This window comes from Ambystoma mexicanum, chromosome 2q (genome assembly GCF_040938575.1).
Source record: "Ambystoma mexicanum isolate Mex_15411 chromosome 2q, UKY_AmexF1_1, whole genome shotgun sequence".
NCBI classification, from domain to species: Eukaryota; Metazoa; Chordata; class Amphibia; order Caudata; family Ambystomatidae; genus Ambystoma; species Ambystoma mexicanum.
Genome location: NC_090924.1, coordinates 3,888,024 through 3,911,044, shown reverse-complemented (window position 1 = coordinate 3,911,044; position 23,021 = coordinate 3,888,024). Strand labels below are relative to the sequence as shown.

Below are 23,021 nucleotides of genomic sequence, written 5' to 3'. Positions count from 1 at the left end.
AAAGGCTAACTGTTCCCGTTGAAGCTTCAATTTTAAAAGTTCAATCTTCAGAGCTTCCCCCTGAAGAGCGTTGCTGGGGTTTGTAACAGAGGCAGCAGGAGTGGTGGCATTCCCAGAATCAGATTCCGTAACGACCCCAGGGGCGGAGTCCTCATTGGTTGCATTCCCCCCTCCAAGAGCTCCACAATCAATCTGGTAGTCCACCAGGGCAGCTATCAGCTCAGCCCTAGACTTATCTACAAAGTCTAAATCCCTGGCTTCACAAGCACTCTGGAGAGCCTCTAAGCTCATCCGAGTCAATTTACCATTTGCAATAGCTTCCATTGCTAGTAATGTAGTTATCTTGTACACAACTAAACCTCAATTTAACAAAGTGTAGATATTTTGTAAGTGGCAAGGTTACACACCGATTCCTAAAACTATAAGCATCCCACCGCTGCCACCAGTGTAAAGAAACGCCATGGTGTGTGGCATCTGTACTCCTGCTCTCTTTATGGCAGAGGAGAGGCACAGAGGACCCCAGCCAAGATTCTCTATTGTTGGTAGCACAAGGCTTAGCTTCTCAGGAGGTGATGCGGGCTCGTTCTGAAGTACAGTGTAGTCCCCAAGCACCCACAAAGGAATGTTCACACACTGTATTAGTGAAAACACAGCTCTTTATATAAATAAGGTTCAAGGTTATATACAAGCACGAAAATATACTTTGTGCTCCGACAATTCTAAAATGGTAAATATATACAGTTCTGGGTGGTATCAGGATTACTCTGATTCCGTTAAACCCATCAACTGTACTCAGTTTAAACAGCATATGAATCACACAGCAAAACAATATCAACCATAGACTTAGGAGGGAAACACGTTGGTTAGACAATTGGCAGAATAATGAACCCTACCATCAGGCACAGTTTTGTATGAGGATCCCCCACCTGGGCAACATGTAAATGAAGATGCACTACAAGCCCAGTCTATATATTGTCTATCTATTAGAGTCTTATCTTCGTCTCTAGTTCTGCAACCCAAATGTACCTTGTGTTGTAGAGTTCTTTGTCGGGGAAACGACGGGCCCTTCTTGAGTGTGCTCCCTTTATGGCAGGAGCCACGGGTCGTCAAACTTCGGAGATGAAGAAAAAGGTGAACGCTGGTGGTCGAGGGAGCAGCGTTGATCTTCGCGGTGCTCGTTGATGAAAGCTTGTGAACGTCCTGTGAAGGAGAGGCGTGCGGTGCACCTTGGCGATGAGTGTTAGTTACTGCAAAGAGTGGATGAAGAACTTTGGCCCAGCAAGGGCGTCGAGTTGTTGGCATCTGGCGTCGGTGAACGGGATGTGACCACGGCTGGCTTCAGTAGCTTTGTCGGCGTCTGAGGTGTTCAAGTGGTGGGAAACCCACTGGCAGATTCTCCTGGGTCATTGACGACCTTGACTTTCTCTAGCAGGACGAAAGCGGTCGACGAGGATGAACAAGGGAGTCCTTGGATCAAATGTTCTTAGGCAAAGGGAGCACGGCGGCTCCGGTCGACGGTGAATGGCTGTCTGGTGCTTCTCTTTGTGATTCCGCGGCGGTGCCCATCTCCGGTTGGCAGCCTTTCGTACATCTGTCTCCCAAGGAGCTTTGGCAAAGATCAGCTGGTGCATGATGGTCCCTCGTAGCTCAGGAAGAGGCTTCCTTACCAGGTCCTCACCTGGATCAGTTCTTGAAGGCGCAGCAGCCATCAGATTACATGGAAGTGAACAGCGGTTCACCTTCTTTTTCCGGCTCAGCTTCTAGAATAAGCATCAAGTATAAACCTCCGCTTCTGAACGATTTCTAGCAGTGAGAGGCCCCCAGATATACTGTTGATTTCCCATTCACTCTGCTGGGTCACACTCAGGCAACCAATCACTCAGAAGGGCATTCAGGCAGTCAGGCAGCCAATAAGGCGCACAGTGCATTCAGGTCAATCTTCTCCATCCAGCACTCATAACACAGAATGTGGATTCAGGCAAGTACTCCTCCATTCAGCACTACACACTGCATTTATACCAGTTTCAGGCAGGGCTGTCTCAGTCATTGTGTCAAACACCAGATAATAGACACCCACCATAGAAAATGCGTATTTGTCACAAACTCCATTCACCCAGGTCCCACCCCACAGACGTTCCCACAACATACAGTCATTGGGAAGGCTCCAGCCAGTCTGGCGTGAACTTCCCCACAACACCATATATGGATCTTCCACCCAAGAGCCAGTCAGGGGGAAGGGACAGAGTCAGGGTTTACCGGGACTTCGGGAAAATCAAGGTAACAGGTGATGGAAGGCAAGAGGCCACGGGGGCCATCTTCGTTCCATCAGGAATCCACTGATTCCAATGACAGGGCCTGGGCATCCCAAAATGGAGGATGCGCAGGGCACTTGTCAATTCAGCACAGAGCTGTCACCAGCCCATACCCTGCTATGTGGGCCACCCACAGGTGCCCAAAAACATACACTAGGAGTACAGGGTTGTACTCCTGCCCAAGGGTGCCATAAGGGTATCCCAAGGGTCTGTTCACCAAACCAAAAGAGGGAGCTGCACCTCCAGAAGTCCCACATGAACGCCTGTGCAGAAAACACGACAGAACACACAATAAAAAGCAATTAAGGTCAAGGATACGGAGGCCCTGTCCCTGCAATGCATTTCCAGCATCACAACTATATCATGCAAAACTGAAGAAGCTTCACACAACGGGAAAGCTCTTTTATTCTTAAACCCAGAGGATGCAAACCCGTGGATGGACAATAATGGCATGAAGGTGTTGCACATAATTATTAACATGGAGGGGTCGTATTTCCGGAGAGCTGTCGCTGCAAGCACTGCCGTACATGGACATTAGCCGTGTTTGATTGATTGGGAAGACTCACGCTGGAAGAAACTGAGTGATCACCTAGGGGTTTTCTGACGGCCCTCACAAGTGGAAGCTTATTGAACATAGAAGCATGACCGAGGCTAGTAGCCCCCAAACTGTTTTGTCTTCTAATAAGATACCTATGTTTTGGGTACCTTGTTCCCTGCTAGGGGTTTCTGTTCTTCATTGAACTGAAAAGGCAGGCTAGCTGTTAAACTTATCTAGACATAAGAATTTGCTTTCAGAAGATGGGTGTATGATTTCAGTGGGTTGAGTTGAATAGAGAGAATGAGGATTTATTAGGAATCTCGACTAGAATGCTGACTGCTTTGCATAAAAACAAAGTGCATTTTGGGAACATAAGAATGACAGCCAATTTAGCAAACATATCTGTGCTAGTCAATTCAAAAAGTGTGATGCTGACAAACAGCGCTATGGCATTGGTCATTAGTATCCTTGACTGGATTCTTAAAAGATGTATATCCAAACGCTATCTGTGTGCAACCAATTTTTTTATTATAATATCAGCAACAGCCGATACGTGTTTCGACCTTCCGTCATCCTCAAGGCAACTTCTTTGGTCAGTTGTTATCCCTGTTGAACGCTTGTGCTACGAGCTCATCCAATTGCAACTCAAGCTTCCTGACAATGTTCTTATTGTCTCTGCACTATATGCAAATCTAATATTATTAATCAAGTCCTATTTATTCCATATGGGTGTATGCATGTGTTCAATGCTTTGTTGATTACCGCTGAGTCCATATGCATCAGATAATCAGGTTCCACTTCTGCTTCATTGCTGGCGAGTTAGCCCAATGTGTTAATTCGAACTGCAATAATTTCAAGGTTCCAATACCCCCTGCTTCATATTTCAAAAAGTGGGGTTAATCCCACGAGGCGTCTTCTCAGAAACACATGCGTACACCCATATGGATCTGAGATCTGATCTGAGGTTTACCTTGTCTCAGATGGTGCTACCTAATATGTTCTCGTAGCAGGCAGAGATGTAAGACGCCTCTTTGACTGAGGTGGAATTTTTTGCAGTAATTGCTTCTCTGAAGACTGGGAAAACACTGGGGGAAGAGTGGGGTGATCTGCTGTCAGAGTTTTATAAAGGCTATGGTGATTTTCTGACGCCAAAACTGCTAAATGTGTTTGTGGAGGTGTATGAAGAGGGGCATCTACCTATGAGCATGCGAGGACATGCATGAATAAATGATTGTGCCAGTTCTCAAGCCAGGGTGACATGTATTCTCATGTCGAACCATGTTTAAAGCGGTATATTTGAGCAAGCCGAATCCGTTGATGCAAGAACATTGTTTGGAGTATGATGTGAGGTTATGAATAAGTATTCTGCAGCTGAAACTGCAGAGTGGCACAGAAACCTAAAGAAGGGACTGCCCAGATGTGGGTCCAATGCCTGCTGGCAGTGCTTTAAGTGGGGTAAGAAATTGAGGGGGGCCCTCGTTTGGGGGCGTGGCATCCCCTGTGGGCGTAGCCTAAAAGTGCACAAATCATAGTAGGGTGCCCAAACAAATATATAAATGTAGTAGAGCATGTATATATTTGTATGCGTACTAGTATGGTTTGTGTATTTTTCAAGCCTTCTTTTATAAACATAGCAATGTTACATATTTCTATGTTTATAAAAGGTGGCTTGAAAGTGTACAAACCATAGTAAGTTACGCACACTTGTGTGCTTACCGTACTATGGTTTGTGTACTTTTCAAGCCACCTTTTATAAACATAGACATTTCTAACATATTTCTATGTTCATAAAAGATGGCTTGAAACGTACAAGCCATCTTCTATAAAGCGTTGAGGACGGACAAAACCCAAGGTGGTTTTGTCCGTCAACAAAGCTTTATAAAAGATTACGTTTCAAGCCGTCTGTTATAAACGTAGAAATATTTCTACGTTTATAAAAGGTGGCTTGAAACGTACACATTTCAAGGCATCTTTTATAAAGATTTGCCAAAGGAGACAGGCACCTCGGGCTCAGTGATCGCTGCTCTGAGCTGAGATCACAGAGCCCAAGGCGTCTTTCACCCTCTGGGAACCCGCTGGCTCCGTGATATAATCTACATATTAGATCAGGGAGCCTGCAGGTTCACAGAGGGTCAGTGACCTGGCGAGGGCAAACAAAGGAACTGTAACTTCCCTGATGACCCCTCAGATGGAGGGTCATCAGGGAAGTTACAGTGACTGATAGAAGTGCCAGCCAGCCTCAGGGACGCTGTGGCTGGCTGGCACTTCTGTCCACTTGCCTAACGTTACACTGGCGGGCGCTTCTCCCGTCAGAGCTGCAGCCGTGGCGGGATAATGCGTCCTGCCATGGCGTGGTGGGACCGGGGGGCCCCGGCAGGGCCCCGGCTCAGCCCCACTTTTTGGAGACTGGCGGGGCCCGGCCCCGGCAGGCCCTGGCCTACTTAAAGCACTGCCTGCTGGGCTTAGAGACCCAAGCTACTTCTCATTGCTGAAGCCCAAGGAGGCGGAAACATGTTTGGGGATGCTTGTGGTCTCATACAGAAGGGATGTCTCCAGGCAGTTCGGGCTGGACTGCCCCTTTTTGGGAGGGACCAAGCCTGATTTGCATATGTTCTTTCTCCTTTTGTAATGACTTGGCAGGTGAAGAATGATGGTCTGGAGGGTTGCTCAGAGCAATGCCAGAAGTTAAGATTAATTCTAAACGTTCCACCCATCACCTCTTTTGTTTTCCTGCAGCATCAGGGACAGCTATTCCGCTATGTGCTGCACCGCACAACACCATGTCCTGATTGACTTAGAAGCAAACATGAAATAGTATGGCTGAAGGAAGGACCACTTTATATAGTAAGGACAGGTGATGAGGGTGGATGTAAAGTAATAGAGCATTGTTGAGAGGCAGCAACACAGCCAACATTGATGACCATTTGATGGAAAAGGCCCCATTCATTGCACCTCCTTTATCATATTGGCATGACAAGGCAGTCATAGGCAGAGGCGTCGCTAAGGGGGGGGCTAAGGGGGCTATAGCCCCTGATCTTTTGGTTGTAGCCCCGGATAGAATCTCAGGAGCTACAACCAAAAGGCTAGCTAGCCCCCAGTCCCGACAGTTCCGACATCAGCGTAGCCCCGGGTCTTTTCCAGACCTAGCAACACCCCTGGTCATAGGCCTTCAAATGCAAAGTCACAGAAAATGGTGGAGTGAGAATCGTCTAGGTGGCATTTGGTAGATCAAGTAGATGATGGCCTGCAAAGAGTTTAACCAGTTTCTGTTAACTATTGTGCAGTGATTATTAAAACACGGGAGTGTCCTCCTTCGTGGTCAGTAACTACTAATGCTGTACAAAACACAGTAAAAAATAATACATGTAACTGCTAAACTGTGAAAAGAATGTAAGTCAGGTGATAATGTGATCTTTTGTACTGCAGGGTGCTCATGCCTACTAAATTCCGTGTGGAACGCTGGAGTTTTAGTTTTATGGAGCTGCTTAATGACCCACGAGGCCGTCAGGAGTTCATGCAATTCTTGGAGAAAGAGTTTAGTGGTAAGGAACATATTTTGTTATATATTTGTGTATGTGTTTGATATGTACCACGCACGTTGGCCCATTTCGCAAATTTATATTTTCAAATGGATGGGGGAGTAGTAAAAAACTGTTGGAAATAATGCATCCAAATGTGCTGCCTTTGAAACCACAGTACATTTTGCGTCTATAAGTTAAAGGCATATTCTTGCTCTTGTCACACGAATAATCATGAATTTGTGGTATGCAACATATGAGACATTTTTATTTAATACGTGAGCGAGAAGCTAAATGTTAGTGTTTATGTTAAATTACAACATAAACGTTTTTTCAATGCATTTTATTAAAACATTTAAACTATTTTTTTGCAACACATTCAAAGCTGCATATTAACTTTTTAAAATCCAAACAGATTCTACATTTATAATATTGATCAGAAAAGGGAAGATCTCTTACATTAGTAAGCAAGTGGCCAGGTGTTATAGAACAAAACAGTGTTTGGTCATGTATTATAAGGAACAAAATACCCCCTACCATACGTAAAATTAATATTGCCAGTCACCTTGTAGTTTAGCGATCTCAAAAAGAAACTCTGCCTGCAGCCTCGTTCCTCTGGTCACGGAACTCCTCGGTGACTTGCTATATTCTCATTTATTTTAAATGTTTTTATTGGCATTTGTATTCTCACTGGTCACTTTACATTCACTTGAAAGTTATTATTTAAAAAAACAAATGTCTGTTATAACAAGTAAACAATAACGTAACTACTTTACTTGTGAGGTACATTGCATATGCAGGTGCCGTTCATCCGTCACGAGGGTGTGGGTTTCAACAAAAGGGAAATATCTTTCTTGCCAAAGGCATGATCCCCAGATGGGCACTAAGAACGTGTTATCATCTTTCATGACATACATCGCTAAAGTTCTTATGTGCTTATGGAGGTTTGTCATCCGACGGATGGAACATGTCCCACACCAGCGTTTTCCAGGCCTCCTTTGCACCACTCGTGTCCGCCTCAGACCTGGCAGCCCCTACACCCCACGCACTAGTGTCCGCCTCCACCCAGTGCTCGAGCCCTTTATACCAGCGTAAATGTTGTAGACACGCAGCTGACTTCCAGGCCATTGCAATGGTTCTTTTGGCCAGGATGCAAGCCATGTCCATGAGCTTAATCACATGCTTTTATTTGCTGTTCATGTGTTATGCGCCCAGCAAGTATTCCTTTGGGGTCCATTCATACCTCACTATTCCATCATTCCTGCAGGTTTGCTCAATTTGTGCCCAAATCTGTTGAGCCCGCACACACCCCCAGAACATGTGCATCAGCCCTGCTTCCCCCGCTTTGCACCATGGGCACAGTGGGTTTGCGTTCTTGCTAAAATTGGCCACCCTGTGTGGGGTCATATAGGTACAATACAGCACATTCAATTGAATCAGCCGGAACCGAGCGTTCCTTGACACTTCTCGATGGTACGCTAGTATTCTTTTCCATTCCTTTTCAGTTAACTTTACCCTCAGATCAGTCTCCCATTTCTGTTTCAGCATTGCGCTTTTTGGGTTAGGTCTGTCCGCTAATATCGCAAATAGCCTGCATACCGGCTTCCAGCCATCGTTCAGTGTAAACATTATTGTCAAAAGGGGCCTCTCTCTGTCGGTTCCTCAGGCCATTTTTCCCCATTTCTTCCTAGCCACCTTTTGCACTCTTTGAGACCACAGGAATTGTCCCTTAGGAAGCCCTTCCTTCGCTTGCAAGGATTCTAACTTCCTGAAGGTGCCTTCTTCAAACATGTCCCCCCACGTGTATATGCCCCAGTTTTCCCATTGCCTTGCCACCGCCAGATCTGCTCTGTCTCTGCAGACATCAGCGGCTATTGGAATCTCAGGTGAATAGGGGTGTCCAAGGTTCAGCAGTGACCTAACTCTATACCACACCTGTCTGCCCAATGTCACAACCATAGGGATGTTCCCTAGACAACTCAGGTGTACCCATAGTATTTCTTTCAGCTGTGCAAGTGCTACCAATTGTCGCAGAAATTCTGATTCCAGTGTAATTTCATCCAAAAGCCATTTGGTTATGAAGCTGAATTGGGCTGCAAGGTAATACTTTTAAAAATCTGGCATTTAGACTCCGCCCTCCCAGTGAGGTAGGCATAGTGTGGTGAGTGACAGTTTGTGTCGGGCCTCACCCCACAGGAACCCTTGTATTATTACCTCTAACATGCGAAAGAAAGAGGCGTTGACATAGTAGTGGACATTGTGAAAATGATACGAAAATCTAGGTGATACAATCATTTTGGTGATGGCCACCCTACCCATCAGTGACAATGGTAACCTGGACCAGAACACCATAGATTTTCGTAACCCCTTCACCACTGCTGCTGTGTTATTCTCGTGCATTTGCACCAACGTAGGTAGTATGTTCACACCTAGATACCTGAAGGTTTCTAGTTGCCACTGGAGCCCCACCTCTGGTAAGTCCTCCACACCTCTACCCCGCAGCCGTGCTAGTGGAAATATGCAAGATTTCTTCCTGCTAAAGCAGATCTCGGACACCTTAGCATAATTATCCAAGACCTCTACTATCACTGGAACATTCAGGTGTGGGTCCCTTAGGTACAGTAGTACATCATCTGCGTATAGAGACACTATATGGTGAACTCCCCCTACCCAAATGCTCGCCTCCAGGAACTGCTTCCGAAGGTAGACTGCTACTGGCTCCTGCCCCAGGGAGACAGTGGGCACACCTGCCTAGTGCCCCTTTATATATCCCAGGTTGATGACACCACCCTCCCCGATTTGACCTGTAAGCGATATTCAATCAACACTACAGCTAAGTCAATGCCTAGTCTGGGATGCTGAGGAAAACCCTTATTGATGTATTTTTATGTCCAGTTCAGTACTCTGGATGACAACCCTTGTATAACACCCCCCTCTTAGAATACCCCTGACCCCACTAAGCCAAGAAGTAGGTTTGTTTTGCAAATTAAAAGGTTTATTTGAAAATGTAAACAATATATATATATATCACACTTCTATAAATAAATTGATAATGGATATTACACTTGTGAATATGAGCAGTAATCAGCAAGAGGTAACTTATGAATAGGAACAGAAGAATAAGGTGGGAAAGAATGCTTTATATGGTTCAAGGAAACGCAATGATGAATGAAATGCAGTACAGAAGATAACTTGATATGGCTTCAACAAAAGACAATGTAATCACTTTTCCTTGACAATTCACCCCTCCACCCCCTATGCAATGTAAGAAATGGAAGGAGAGCACACAGTCTTCAAGAATCCCAACAAAATGCAATACGAAATGCAGTTCCCCCCAGCAAGCTTAGAGGAAAACAGTTAGAGGTTTGAAACACAGGCCCAAAATGCTTTTAAATGTGATGGCAATGGATGGGAAAATGTGCTAACTGATTTTAATTCCCTCTAGAGATTCAGGGTGAGGGAGAGATACTTTATATTAGTTCAGACTCACTTTAGCAACGCTCTATGAGTTATTACCAGGTTGCAAACGGATTTTAACAAAGGAAAGAATGGAGCTGCTATTTTGACAAGTGGAGAAATTGAGCCAAATCGCAAATCGCGGTAAATTTTTCGAGTGCGTGAATCGCGATTGTGGAAAAAGTATAAGGGGTAGGAAGTCGGCTAGGTTTGTTGGAAACCCTAGAATCGCAGCTTTAAAATGAAAGTTAAATTTCGTTCCTAGCCCAAACGGTTCAAGAGATACGGACGATTTAATAAAGGTAGATTTTCGGATTTAAAGTAAAACTCAAAATGACAGGTGACAGTTGGCAGCGTTAGGATGACAGATGACAGCTCGCAGCTTTAGAATGACAGATGACGGGATTTCTAGGAGGCTGTTCTAATTAGGTTAAAATAGTTTGGATTAGATTATTTTAACTAAGAGATTGGGTTCTGCACAGTTCTGGCGGATACTCACTCCTAATTTTGAAATTAATGGGCCTCGTCACAGATCTGGTCAACTGGACTGGACTGGGCGGTTCTGCTCACAGCGTCTGGGTCAGCTCTGCTCTGCTGGTCTAGCCTCTCTGGATATGGCGGGTCAATCAGGCACCGGTTCTGCTTACAGCGGTCTGGTTCTGGTCTGCGGTTCCGGCAACAGTTCTTGGCAAAGAATTCAAACAGCTCGCCCAGCTGTTGAATAGTTTGGTTAGGTTTGCTGGATTCTGAAGGCCTGCTGAGAATACTTTTGCTTGCAGTGGGCCTTCTAGGTTCAAAGTTCTGTAGTCTATGTTTAGCTTGGAAGTCTAAGTGTTGGATCTCTGGATGTGAAGTCGTTGGTCAGCATGCTCCGCAGCAAATGGAATTGAATGTCTCTACCTGTCCCAGCAGTCTCTTTTTATGTGTTTTGGAAGTGGGTGTGTGCGTGGCATAACTGAGCCTGCCCCTCTCTACTTGTCATTGGCCCAATTCTCCCCTCTCCCATGATTGGGGAAATTGGGTTGTGAGTCAGAGTGATGAGGTCTGTTTATGGGTCAGAGGATCCTCCTCTGGTCAATTTGCCCACAAATCTATATTTGATTCAAATACATATTTCCCAGGTACACAAGTGGTTGACATTACATACACACATCATATATTACTAAAGATAGTCCCTATCCCGACTCTGGCGTTTCTAGGAGCTTGCATTCAAAAATGGCAACTTATTTTCGATTTTAGTGGGTTTTGCAACATTGGTTTTTGATCAACAATTATACAAAGGTACATTTCCCTTCAACATATATCCCAGTAACTTTCCATGTCTCTAGCTTACATACATTGTCTACAACATTCATAATTAGCAGGGTTTTGCCCCAGAACATGGTACAAATTGGAGTTTGGACTCAAATCGTGAGGGCATTTTTCAAACTAAGACTCTCAAAGTTGTACATTCCTGTCATTTGGTTACAATAAGTTATCACTGTTTCTATAAAATATATATTTGTTGCAATTCAACTCCCCCGTACACATAACGTACAAAAGAGCAAGTACACTCAAGTCCATACTCAGTAAGTACCAATATCTCTTAAGTATTTTCTGGATTTTCTGATGATCATAGCAGTATTGAGTGATGAAACTTATTTCCCTATTAGAATCTGTATTAAACTTGGGTCGGTGTACCAGGGTGTCTTGTTGTTTCATAAGTTTTGATTTCTTATATGCCGTCTTTACAGATTTGTGCGAGTAACCTCTTTTCCTAAAGCGTTGTTGTAGTAAGTTACACTCCTCTTCACATTTTATCTCTTCTTGACAATTGCGTCTCGCTCTGATATATTCACTGAATGGTATGTTATGTATAGTTGAATGTAAATGACAGCTGTTCGCATGTAGCGTCAAGTTCACTTCAGTTGGCTTCCTAAATGTCCAGGTCTTTAGTTTGTATCCATCAAAGTGTATTGTCAGATCCAAAAAGTTAATAGTATGTTTGTTGCAATCCCCTATGAATTGGATATCGAAGTAGTTTGAATTTAAAGATGTCACAAAATCCTAAAAATCATCTGTACTCCCATCAATGATGCAGAAAACGTCATCTATATATCGTGTCCACATCTTAATTTTGCCTCTGTAAAAAGGTCCTGGGTAAACTGCTTTATCTTATAGCATGCCCATAAAGAGGTTGGCAAGGGCTGGGGCGTACTTAGTGCCCATAGCCACCCATTTGGTTTGTTGGTTTATCTTGTTGTCAAAAGTAAACACATTAAGATCCAATGTAAGCTGCAACATTTCTTTGACCATCTCGATATGGTTGTAATAAGAAGCTGATTCATTCCTGAAAGTGTAGTCAGTTGCAATCATAGCCCATTTATGCTGAATGGAAGTATATAATGCCTTCACATCTAATGTTGCTAGAAGGTATGTGTTATGCCATGTGAAGTTCTGTAGTTTCCGTATAAGACTTGTAGATTCCTGTAAATATGAATATAATAAACTGGCCCTTGGCTTGAGGATAGATTCAAGCTACTCCGATATATTCTCAGTAACCCACCCAATCCCACTCATAATTGGGCGGCCCTCTGGTATGTTCTCATATAGTTTATGTATTTTTGGCAGGAAGAACATGGTCGGGGTAACTGGTTGTTTGACTAATAAGAAAGCATGTTCCTCATTGGTAATTAGGCCTTTCCTGTGCCACATCAAAATGTTTGCTTCAACTTGTTGCAGTGCTGATTGTTTGTAATTGTCAGTTCTTAGGATATAGCAGCCGGGGGTCGCTAGGTATTGAAATGCCATTTCTAAATAATCCTGTCTGTTCATTATAACGATGTTACCCCCTTGTCTGCTTCTTTGATCACGATTTGTGTGTCTTTTTTAAATGAGTAAAGTGCTATTTTTTCTCCAGATGTTAGATTACACTGAATGGGGTTAGATCTTCTCTAATTTTTGGTTCTTTCTTGATTCAAATTGTAAAACTCTTGTGAGACCTCTTTGTAGAAGGTATCAATGACATTATCAGGTGCCAGTTGAGGCACAAATTTGGATTTAACTTTAAGTTCTTTGACTGTGATCGTGTCTGGTTCGATTCTCAACTCATCAAGTAGATGGATCACTTCATACTGATCATCCTCCACCAGTGATCGTATAAGGAAAGCATCTTCAATATCTTGAATTGACATTTCACCGATTGGAATAGGCTGTTCCTTGGTTTTGTAATCCCCAGGAGCTTTAGTCGCAAAGAATTTCTTTAATTTTATTTTTCTAATAAATTGAAACAAATCTATGTGAATATTCACTTGGCTGAAGTTACATGCAGGTGCAAAGGAGATACCCTTGTTCAAAAGTCGTCTTTCATCTTTGGATATATCTCTGTTGGAGAGATTCAGAACTAAGTAATCTGTTAGTTGGTACCGCTCACCTCCTTGGAGCTGGCCCTTGTATGTCGTTTGCTCTTCTGCGGGTTTTCTGGGTCGTCGTTGTTTTCTACCCCCCCTCTTTCCTCTCCTCCTTGTGCAGGGGTCGAAATATCTGTATTCAAAGGCAGTTGAAAATTGACTGTTTTATGAGAAAAGTTACGATTTCCTTTCTTGTATCGTTTAATCTGATTCATATACACTCCTGATTTTGTGACCTGGCACTCTCACTCTCATGATTATCTTTTTCTGAGTCCGCATCCGAACTTGCTGATGAGGTATTGAGGGTTGAGTTCCTGGAAGATGGCTTTGAAGTTACATCATACTTTGTCTGGAAAGTATATATTTTTTCTATTTCTATTTATATAGAATTGGATTTCAGACTCCTTTTTTGGGGATTATACCCCGTTATTACTACAGTGACAAGAGTCCTATGGATTGGTTTCTTGCAACAACAGTTAAGCATACCTGTGTGATTTTTTTGTTGAACAGACATGCTGGTTAGTAGACCACTATGGATTTATTATCATCAAACAAACTAATGACTATATTTTTCGGTTCTTTTTCTCTTTTGTCTTGTCTCTTTATGTTTCAATTTTTGAAATAATGTGAATATATGATGTTTGTTTGTATACACCCTTGAATCCTCCCTTTTACCAGTCCTTGTTTTTCTGTCTTTTTGGTACATTATTTTCATACTAATTTGTTTTTGCTTATTGCGGCATGATGGACTAATGCCCGCGCAAAATGCTTTATTACCATACTGATTGTATGCTAAATGCTATGTTTTGTGTTGAAACTATACACCTTTATGGTTATCAATGGAATACACTTTTGGTGGTTTGCTGTTGTTTATTGAATAGCCCTGATTTGAAAAAGGCTCAGGAGAGCCGAAACACGTGGTATCGTACATGGGCTTTTACCAAATGTGTGATTGTTCATTGTAATTAAACATACACACATCTTGATGGCGCTGAGTCCTGGATTCTTTTAATGTTGCATTTTTAACAAGTGTCTGTGTAATAGTTGATAGATTTTAGATTCTGTGGGGCTTTTAGGTGTTTTTTACTATGGGTGCGGCAAGAGCGGTAAGAGCGCTGTAGCATTGAGGCCACCTACTGTTTATTGATGTTAGGGAGAATTCTCTTATAAAGCTAATTTCTCAAACCTAGTGAGTCCCCCAGCATGTTTGCTGGATTTTTGGGGTTTGTTTTTTCTCCTGCTAAGAGTGAGACTCTTTTCCTCCCACTCTTAGGCATGATTCGAGGTATGTCTTGGACTCTTTGTGTGCTATGGGGTTTTCTTTTTACTCCATAGGGTATCATCTGTTTTTCATGTGTGTTACACAGCACCCTCAGTGCAGTAACAGGGGTGTCATAGTGACCCCCAAACATAGACTCCATACCCTGGGACTGACTACTGTCTCCCAGGGCATGCAAAGTCACCATTGACTTTACTAGTCGAAAATTGTGAACAGAACCAGTACAAACCATCATATTGTGGAAGTACTGGAAGGGGTTAATTCGATTGCCCATGGGTCTGTTTTCAAGGGGGCACTGTCCAGTCTCCCCTTGTTGAGTTTCTGGCTGGTGGTAGTGGTTAGCACGCGAAATATTCCACCGGAATGTTCTCCATGGGATTTTCCCATTGATTTTAAACGCACCACTTTTTGGTGCAATGTTAAAGATACCGCCGGTTTATTTATTTAATATTAAATCAACGGTTGGGTCTTTTTGCCAGAACTCTTTTCTAAAATGGCGTTCGTGTCCGTCTCTGTAACTCTGACCAAGGTCGAGCCCTTTGTTCCACTTTTTGGCGGGCATCTACACAGAAGCCCTCCAAATGGTGCCACTCTGTCTGGGTTCCACAGGATGGGTGGAGCGGGGAATTGGCACCCTGGATTGCGTTGCCTTAGCAACTCAAGTCGCACTCTGTTCTGGTTGGGCCAGTGGTGAGCCGCACGGCTCACCACTTAGCATGTTTGAGTGACAGCTAGGCTGTTGAATGGGGGTTTTTCTGCATAAAAGCAGGGCCTTTGGGACTGGAACTTCAGAAGTCGCCACAGGACCTAAGAATCCAAAGAGGGAAGAAGCTGAGCCATCTGCAACAACGACACCACCAGTGGAGCCCTGCTGCAACGAACTCGCCACTTTTCCAACGACAACAGAAGATCTTCTGCTGGACGAGTCTTCTTCCTCTGAGCTGGTGGGACCTACCAGTTCGCCCCTTTCGCCTTCCAAAGACGTCTCCTGGTCGAATCCCCCGTGCCAAGCACACCGGCGGCTGGATAGCCAAGCTTCACCACTTTGACCGCAAATAAAAGGAACGCACCTTTTATCGATGAACTCCGCGGCTGGTTTCATCCCTGTGCAGTGCAACGGCTCCATGTTTCCTACTCGACGAAATCCTCTCTTCCCCTGGTCGAAACAATGAACTGCAACCACTGCCAGGAACAACTGCCACCGCTGGAGTTTCCTCTCTCTTTAAGGTACTGTGTCTTGCCTGGCCTCCCTTTCTTCGGTTTGCCCAAGGTGACCCTTAAATCCTTGGCTTTCCAACTGGGTTGGCCCCAGACCTTCTAACTTTACCTTCTTGAATTGCCCCAACCTCTTCTGAACATTCTGCAAAGAATTTTAGTGTATTTTAAACCGTGTGATCCTGGGCACATTTCGCTTTGCTCCATTTAAAGTGGGCCTGGCCTATGAACTTTGGCTCTACAGTATATATTGCCTTTATTCCCTTGCTGAGAACTCCTAAAAGTGTTGGGACCTGTTTTATTTCTATGCTCTGCCTTTTTCTCTCCCTTTAACTTAACTTTTGGAGTGCCATCTAGGTTACGCGCTCACATCTGTTTTAACAAATCGTGGTGTTTTAACTCTGACTTGTCTAATAATTATCAAGGGAGATTTGTATACTTTACCTGACTGTGTTTTAACTTGCTTTTGATTTAGAGTGCTAGTATATTGCCTAAAGTGTGTTTTAAATAAATAATTATATACTTTTTATACAAAGCTCTGGTCAGTGTTTGTTTGCTCTACTGTGTTTTTAGCCCTATTGTGTATACTCTATATACCCTACTCTTCTTGAGAGAAGTCTGACTGCTCAGCCACAGCTACCAGGTAAATCTGGGTGGTGCAGACTGCTACCAATTGGGTTTACTGCTTATTCCTGTAGTCTTAATCTTTTTGCAGTGTTCCCCAAGGGAACTGCACAGGATTCTGTCTAACACTGGTGTACAGCTGTGGGATTTGTGTTGAGTATACATTTTAGAGTGCTTCTAAATACTTTAGTGCAACTAACCACAAAACTTAGCACTGTAAAAGCTATTTTCTTAACAAGTCAACTATGGAAAGTTACAGCCAGGAGTCCCTTTCTGAAAAAACTGCTGATTGTTTAAGGGTTCTTTGTAGACATAAGGATCTTCCTGTAAAAGGCAAGAAAATGGAACTTATAGAAAGATTGTTAGATAATCAAAGTCTGGGTAGTGGTTCAGAGGAGCCTACCTCTGCAGCAAATGGAAACCACAGTCATGAGGTTGATATGAATCAAAGTAATGATAGTATTGTGTAGAGTTAGAAGAGGAAGAGGAAACAAATGTAACTGTTCCCACTGTCCCTCTGCCTGCTCTAGTACCTCAGCCTGTGTCTACTGGACCTTTGTCAGGTCTCACATTAAGTCCTACATTCATTGAACTGGAAATAATGAGACTTGAATTAGAATTCAAAATAATTAGTGCCCAATCTGAACAAAAGCACCAAGAACTAAGGCTCAGAGAAATGGAGCTCAAGCATGAGCTAGAGATGAAGAAATGGTCTGTTGAAAATACTTCTCTCCCCGCATCCTCTAGGAGTTCCAGTCCCAAAAGACCCCGGATGCCTAAAGAGATTGTGGGTATGTATGAACCTAAGTTGGATGTGTTGGATTGGTTGGCTATGTTTGAATATAATCATGGGCTCCAGGACATCACAGGGAATCAGTTGCTTCCTTGGTTGTTCTCTAGGCTCCCCCCTGTTGCATCTGATGTGGCAATGGAGTTGGGGGAGGTGGATAGGATGGACTATGAATGTGTGAAGCTAGCTTTAATAGCTAGATTTGGGAAGACCCCTTCCCAGTACCTTAAGAGGTTTAGGACCTTCAAAAAGCATGATGGTACCCCTTGGGCTACCTGGGTGAATGAAAGTTTGAAGAATTTAGAGGGATGGATTAAGGGTTACAGACTGAACACTTATGAGGGAATGAGAAATCTTGTTATGTTGGAGTCCATTTATGATGCCTGCTCTCCTGAGCTCAGACAGCACTTGGCTGATTCAAAGGAAATAGATCATAGGAAGCTAGCTAAGGCTGCTGACTTGTGGGTTGCCAACAGGGCTACTCTCAAGGATTCAGGGGTCACTCAGAAAAAGGATGAGGGAAAGCAGCCACCAAAAGTGAATCCAGAGAATTCTAATACCTCCCATACCAAAAAGGGCCACAAAAAACAAAATAACCAGGGTAAGCCACCAGGGAAACCCCACCAGGCTAGTGTACCTTCTGGGCCCAAACCAGAAGGAGGTCAGAACAAGTCACCATTCCAGAGAGCATTTGGAACATGCTATCTCTGTGGGGCAACTGACCACATCAAAGGAGATCCCAGATGTAAGGGTAAACCTGCAGGGATCAGCACAGTCTCCTTAGCATTCACTCCCGAGGAGGAAGTACAAGTGGCTAGTGCTCACTTTGAAGTCTTTGCTGAAGACCCTTTGAGTCTTCAAGCAAGAGTATCATTAGAGCCTATGGGTCTAGTTAGCAACCAGAATAGGGAAATCTATGACTCCCTACCAGCAAACTCTAAGATATATTTTATGGATAGTGTTCTTGTCAATGGCCAGGATACTCCTGCCAGGAGAGACACTGGGGCTAGCAGAACAGTAGAGGATGAAAGCTTTTCCAAACCTGAGGATGTGGCTAAGGCACCCTAAGGTTCCACTAGAAATTCTGGAGGCCCTGTCCAGATGGTTCCTATTCCATCAGCCCTCATTCAGTGTAATAACATGACAGTGAGGATTCCTGTCAGTGTTAAGACTGAGGTGCCTGGGAGAGTCCTGTTAGGGAATGACCTAAGAACTTTAGGAGTAGTGTCCAGTACCCCCAGGCCTCCCAGTATGGAACAGCAGAACCTAACCAAATTGGCTAGAGAGGCCACCTTAAGGGACCACTCTAAGCCTGTGGGAACCTCTATAGAGAACCCCACTACAAGCCCTGGTGTTAGTAAATTGACCTCTAACCCAGGCACATTTCAGGCTAAAATGTTAGGGAAATGAGAGCCCGAACCAAGCTCCATCATTGTTCCCCCAGTTTTAGAGTCTCGGACTCCCCCTGCTTCTAAGAAAGAGGTGGATAGACCAACTGGTACCCTACCTAGGCCTAAGAGAACTGGTCATTCTCAGTGCTGGTGGAAAACCAGAAAAGAAAAGTCTAAGGCCAAAAACCTTCAGACTGTTGGACCTTCTACTGAAGACTCCAACTCAAATCCTAATATTGGGAGTGAATCTCCTAAAGTAGGTGAGGTAAGATCTAAGAGGAATGGGAAGCAGGTGCATTGCCTTACCCCAACCCCTCCAACCAAGAGGCCTGAGATCCAACCTGCTCCCAGCAGAGAGGTGGTGAGGAACCTTGGAGGACCCTCTAGATCTAAGGGAATCCTTTATAAGGACCCCTTGAAAAAGCCTAACACAGGTTCAGAAGTTGTACCAACTTCTGAGGTACTGGTCAACCAGATCCCCTGTAGATTTAACAAGGAAGATGTTCCTGAAAGGGTTTGTAGGTCATATAGCTTACAAAGAAAAACCTTTGATTTATCCATAGAACACAGGTCAAGGTGTCACCACCAAAATGCTGATGTTCTCTGTAGGATGTTTATAACCGACTAGAGGTATGAGATTCATCCAGGAGTGGATTAAATCCTCCTGTCCCTTAGTCTGGTGGAGGCGAGTGTTAGGGAGAATTCTCTTATAAAGCTAATTTCCCAAACCTAGTGAGTCCCCCAGCAGCTTTGCTGGATTTTTGGGGTTTGTATTTTTCTCCTGCTAAGAGTGAGACTCTATTCCTCCCACTCTTAGGCATGATTTGAGGTATGTCTTTGACTCTTTGTGTGCTTATGGGCTATGGGGTTTTCTTTTTACTCCATAGGGTATCATCTGTTTTTCATGTGTGTTACACAGCACCCTCAGTACAGTAACACAGGGGTGCCATAGTGACCCCCAAACATAGACTCCATACCCTGGACTGACTACTGTCTCCCAGGGCATGTAAAGTCACCATTGACTTTACTAGTCGAAAATTGTGAACAGAACCAGTACAAACCATCATATTGTGGAAGTACTGGAAGGGGTTAATTCGACTGCCCCTGGGTCTGTTTTCAAGGGGGCACTGTCCAGTCCCCCCTTGTCGAGTTTCTGGCTGGTGGCAGTGGTTACCATGCAAACTATTCCACCAGAATATTCTCTATGGGATTTTCCCATTGATTTTTAACGCACCACTTTTTGGTGCAATGTTAAAGATACCACCGGTTTATTCATTTAATATTAAATCAACGGTTGGGTCTTTTTGCCAGAGCTCTTTTCTAAAATGGCGTTCGTGTCCGTCTCTGTAACTCTGACCAAGGTCGAGCCCTTTGTTCCACTTTTTGGCGAGCTTCTACACAGAAGCCCTCCAAATGGTGCCACCCTGCCTGGGTTCCACAGGATGGGTGGGGAGGGGAATTGGCACCCTGGACTGCGTTGCCTTAGCAACTCAAGTTGCACTCTATTCTGATTGGGCCAGTGGTGAGCCACCCGGCTCACCACTTAGCATGTTTGAGTGACAGCTAGGCTGTTGAATGGGGGGTTTTCTGCATAAAAGCAGGGCCTTTGGGACTGGAACTTCAGAAGTCGCCACAGGATCTAAGAATCCAAAGAGGGAAGAAGCTGAGCCATCTGCAACGACGACACCACCGGTGGAGCCCTGCTGCAATGAACTCACCACTTTCCCAACAACAAGAGAAGATCTTCTGCTGGACGAGTCTTCTTCCTCTGAGCTTCTGGGACCAACCAGTTCGCCCCTTTCGCCTTCCAAAGACATCTCTTGGTCGAATCGCCCGTGCCAAGCACCCCGGAGGTCGGATAGCCAAGCGTCACCACTTTGACCGCGAATAAAAGGAACGCACCTTTTATCGATGAACTCCGCGGCTGGTTTCATCCCTGTGCAGTGCAACCACTCCACGTTTCCTCCTCGACGAGATCCTCTCTTGCCCAGGGCCAAAACCACGAACTGCAACCACTGCCAGGAACAACTGCCACCGCTGGAGCTTCCTCTCTCTTTAAGGTACTGTGTCCTGCCTGGCCTCCCTTTCTTCGGTTTGCCCAAGGTGACCCTTAAATCCTTGGCTTTCCAACTGGGTTGGCCCCAGACCTTCTAACTTTACCTTCTTGAATCGCCCCAAACTCTTCTGAACATTCTGCAAAGACTTTTAGTGCATTTTAAACCGTGTGATCCTGGGCACATTTTGCTTTGCTCCATTTAAAGTGCGCGTGGCCTATGAACTTTGGCTCTACAGTATATACTGCCTTTATTCCCTTGCTGAGAACTCCTAAAAGTGTTGGGACCTGTTTTATTTCTATGCTCTGTCTTTTTCTCTCCTTTTAACTTAACTATTGGAGTGCCATCTAGGTTACGCGCTCACATCTGTTTTAACAAATCGTGGTGTTTTAACTCTGACTTGTCTAAAAGTTATCAAGGGAGGTGTGTATACTTTACCTGACTGTGTTTTAACTTGCTTTTGATTTAGAGTGCTAGTATATTGCCTAAAGTGTGTTTTAAATAAATAATTATATACTTTTTATACAAAGCTCTGGTCAGTGTTTGTTTGCTCTACTGTGTTTTTAGCCCTATTGTGTATACTGTATATACTGCCCTACACTTTTTGAGAGAAGTCTGACTGCTCAGCCATGGCTACCAGGTAAATCTGGGTGGTGCAGACTGCTACCAATTGGGTTTGCTGCTTACTCCTGTAGTCTTAATCGTTTTGCAGTGTTCCCCAAGGGAACTGCACAGGATTCTGCCTAACAATTGATATATTTAAACTATATTTTATTATATTCTACCATATTGTTCTCCCATATTGCCATTGGCTATTGTCTCTAAGTACTAGTTCCATTAGCGTGGTACTCTGTTATCACTGTACATTCACTTAGACCCTCTTTTTGGCGTAACTCGCAAATAGGCAATAAGGCCCATATAAATTTGTATTATGGGCAAAAGAAAAGCTGGGGATGAGGGGAGATCAGGGCGGGTGGGTTGCCTTGGGAAGGGGGCGAAAAAGCCCAAAAATGTTAAAACTATTAAACCCTCCAAAACAGGAAAACCCCTGCCAAAATTGGCACCCAACACCTCCCAAAGATCACTAGACTCCTAAATGGATGTCATGGCTAATAAAATTGTAAATTGCATGAATGCAGAGGAAGCTGTCTCTAGAGAGTCATCCCCTATGTTGGAGAGTCTTAGTAAAGGAATCACGGCAGGGATTGGTTCAGGGACCTTGCCTCTGGTGGCAAGGTCTGAGGTTCTGACTGGGTATTGGATAGGGAGGGTGGGGGCTTGGCTCGTGAACACATGCTCCGCCTGCCTGCCAGGGGAAGTGACCAGACCCAGGAGGTACAGGACACCCTGACTTTGGACTCCTCGCTTGCTAGCAAGGGGGACAAAGAATGGCTGGAATCCCTACTGGATGAAAAGCGAAAACATCTCAAGTTATTGCTGAATTCCCTGCAGGAGGGAAGGAGGGGGTACTTAATACCCTAGAAATTATGGATGACTCTATCAAAGCCATCTCCGTAAAATTGTGTGACCTGATAAAAAGAGGGGATGGGGGGGAGGCTGCTGCTGGGTCCTGCGCATTATGGGTGCCATTAAGGGGTGGTCACACTAGTGGCTTTGACATGGTTGTGGAAGCACACTGTAGGCAGCCCCCTGCGGCCGTTATGGTGGAAGTGGAAGATGTAGCAGGGGTTAAAAATGTGGTAAGTGGGTTTATGCAGCCTATAGTGATTGAGGACCCCGAGGAAATAGTTCCCGTTCAAGAACAAGGGAATCAGACAATTTTGAATCTACCGCCCGAAGCGGCCCCCTATGTGGGGGTTATTACGGGTCTTCCGGGGCTCCCCAAGGGCAGTTTTGAATCAACACTCTCTTTAATCAATAAGGTGACGCATTGGATTAATTCTAACCTGATGGGGCCCAAGATCGACCCCACACTTATCCGCATGGCAAGAAGAGTGGGTTGGGTTGGAAATCGGCCTAAAGATCTGGCAGGGGATTGTGTCGTGGTGACCATCTCAGACACATTAATAGCAAACTACCTTTGGAATACAAATTTAGCTCGGGGCCTCAAGCCTAATGGCAATAGACTCATTAGTAAATTGCTCGCTCTGGACTACTTCTATGTGAGAACGGTAGGCTGGTGCAGATTGGCCAGTTGTCTGGAAGAAGGGTAGGTGTGGGCACTGCGGTGAAATGTATCATTCCTGCCCGGCCTACTTTAAATAAAGACCGGGGGGATGGCTGGAGCAGGATTCCATCAAAGAGGGGGTCCAACCCCTCGAGAGCGAAGGCCTCATCAAACTTTATTCCCCTGGCCAATCATTATGAGATCTTAACTTCATGTGAGGATGTAGACTGACTACAGGTAGCACCAGGGGGCAGTGAGCCCCCAGTGACTAGACTGTGAGATAAGCTGTTGGTGCCCATTCAAACCCGCAGTGTTTCTGTGAGAATG

At 44.5% G+C, this 23,021-nt stretch overlaps 1 protein-coding gene across 1 annotated transcript in view; it reads left to right on the top strand.

Annotated features, from left to right (window-relative positions):
- Positions 1-23,021, top strand: part of RGS11 (regulator of G protein signaling 11) — a 4,320,935-nt gene that overhangs the window by 3,436,309 nt on the left and 861,605 nt on the right. The window contains exon 13 of the mRNA XM_069646770.1: positions 6,277-6,392. Within this exon, the coding sequence (XP_069502871.1) occupies positions 6,277-6,392 (116 nt within the window). The remainder of the gene's footprint in view (positions 1-6,276; positions 6,393-23,021) is intronic.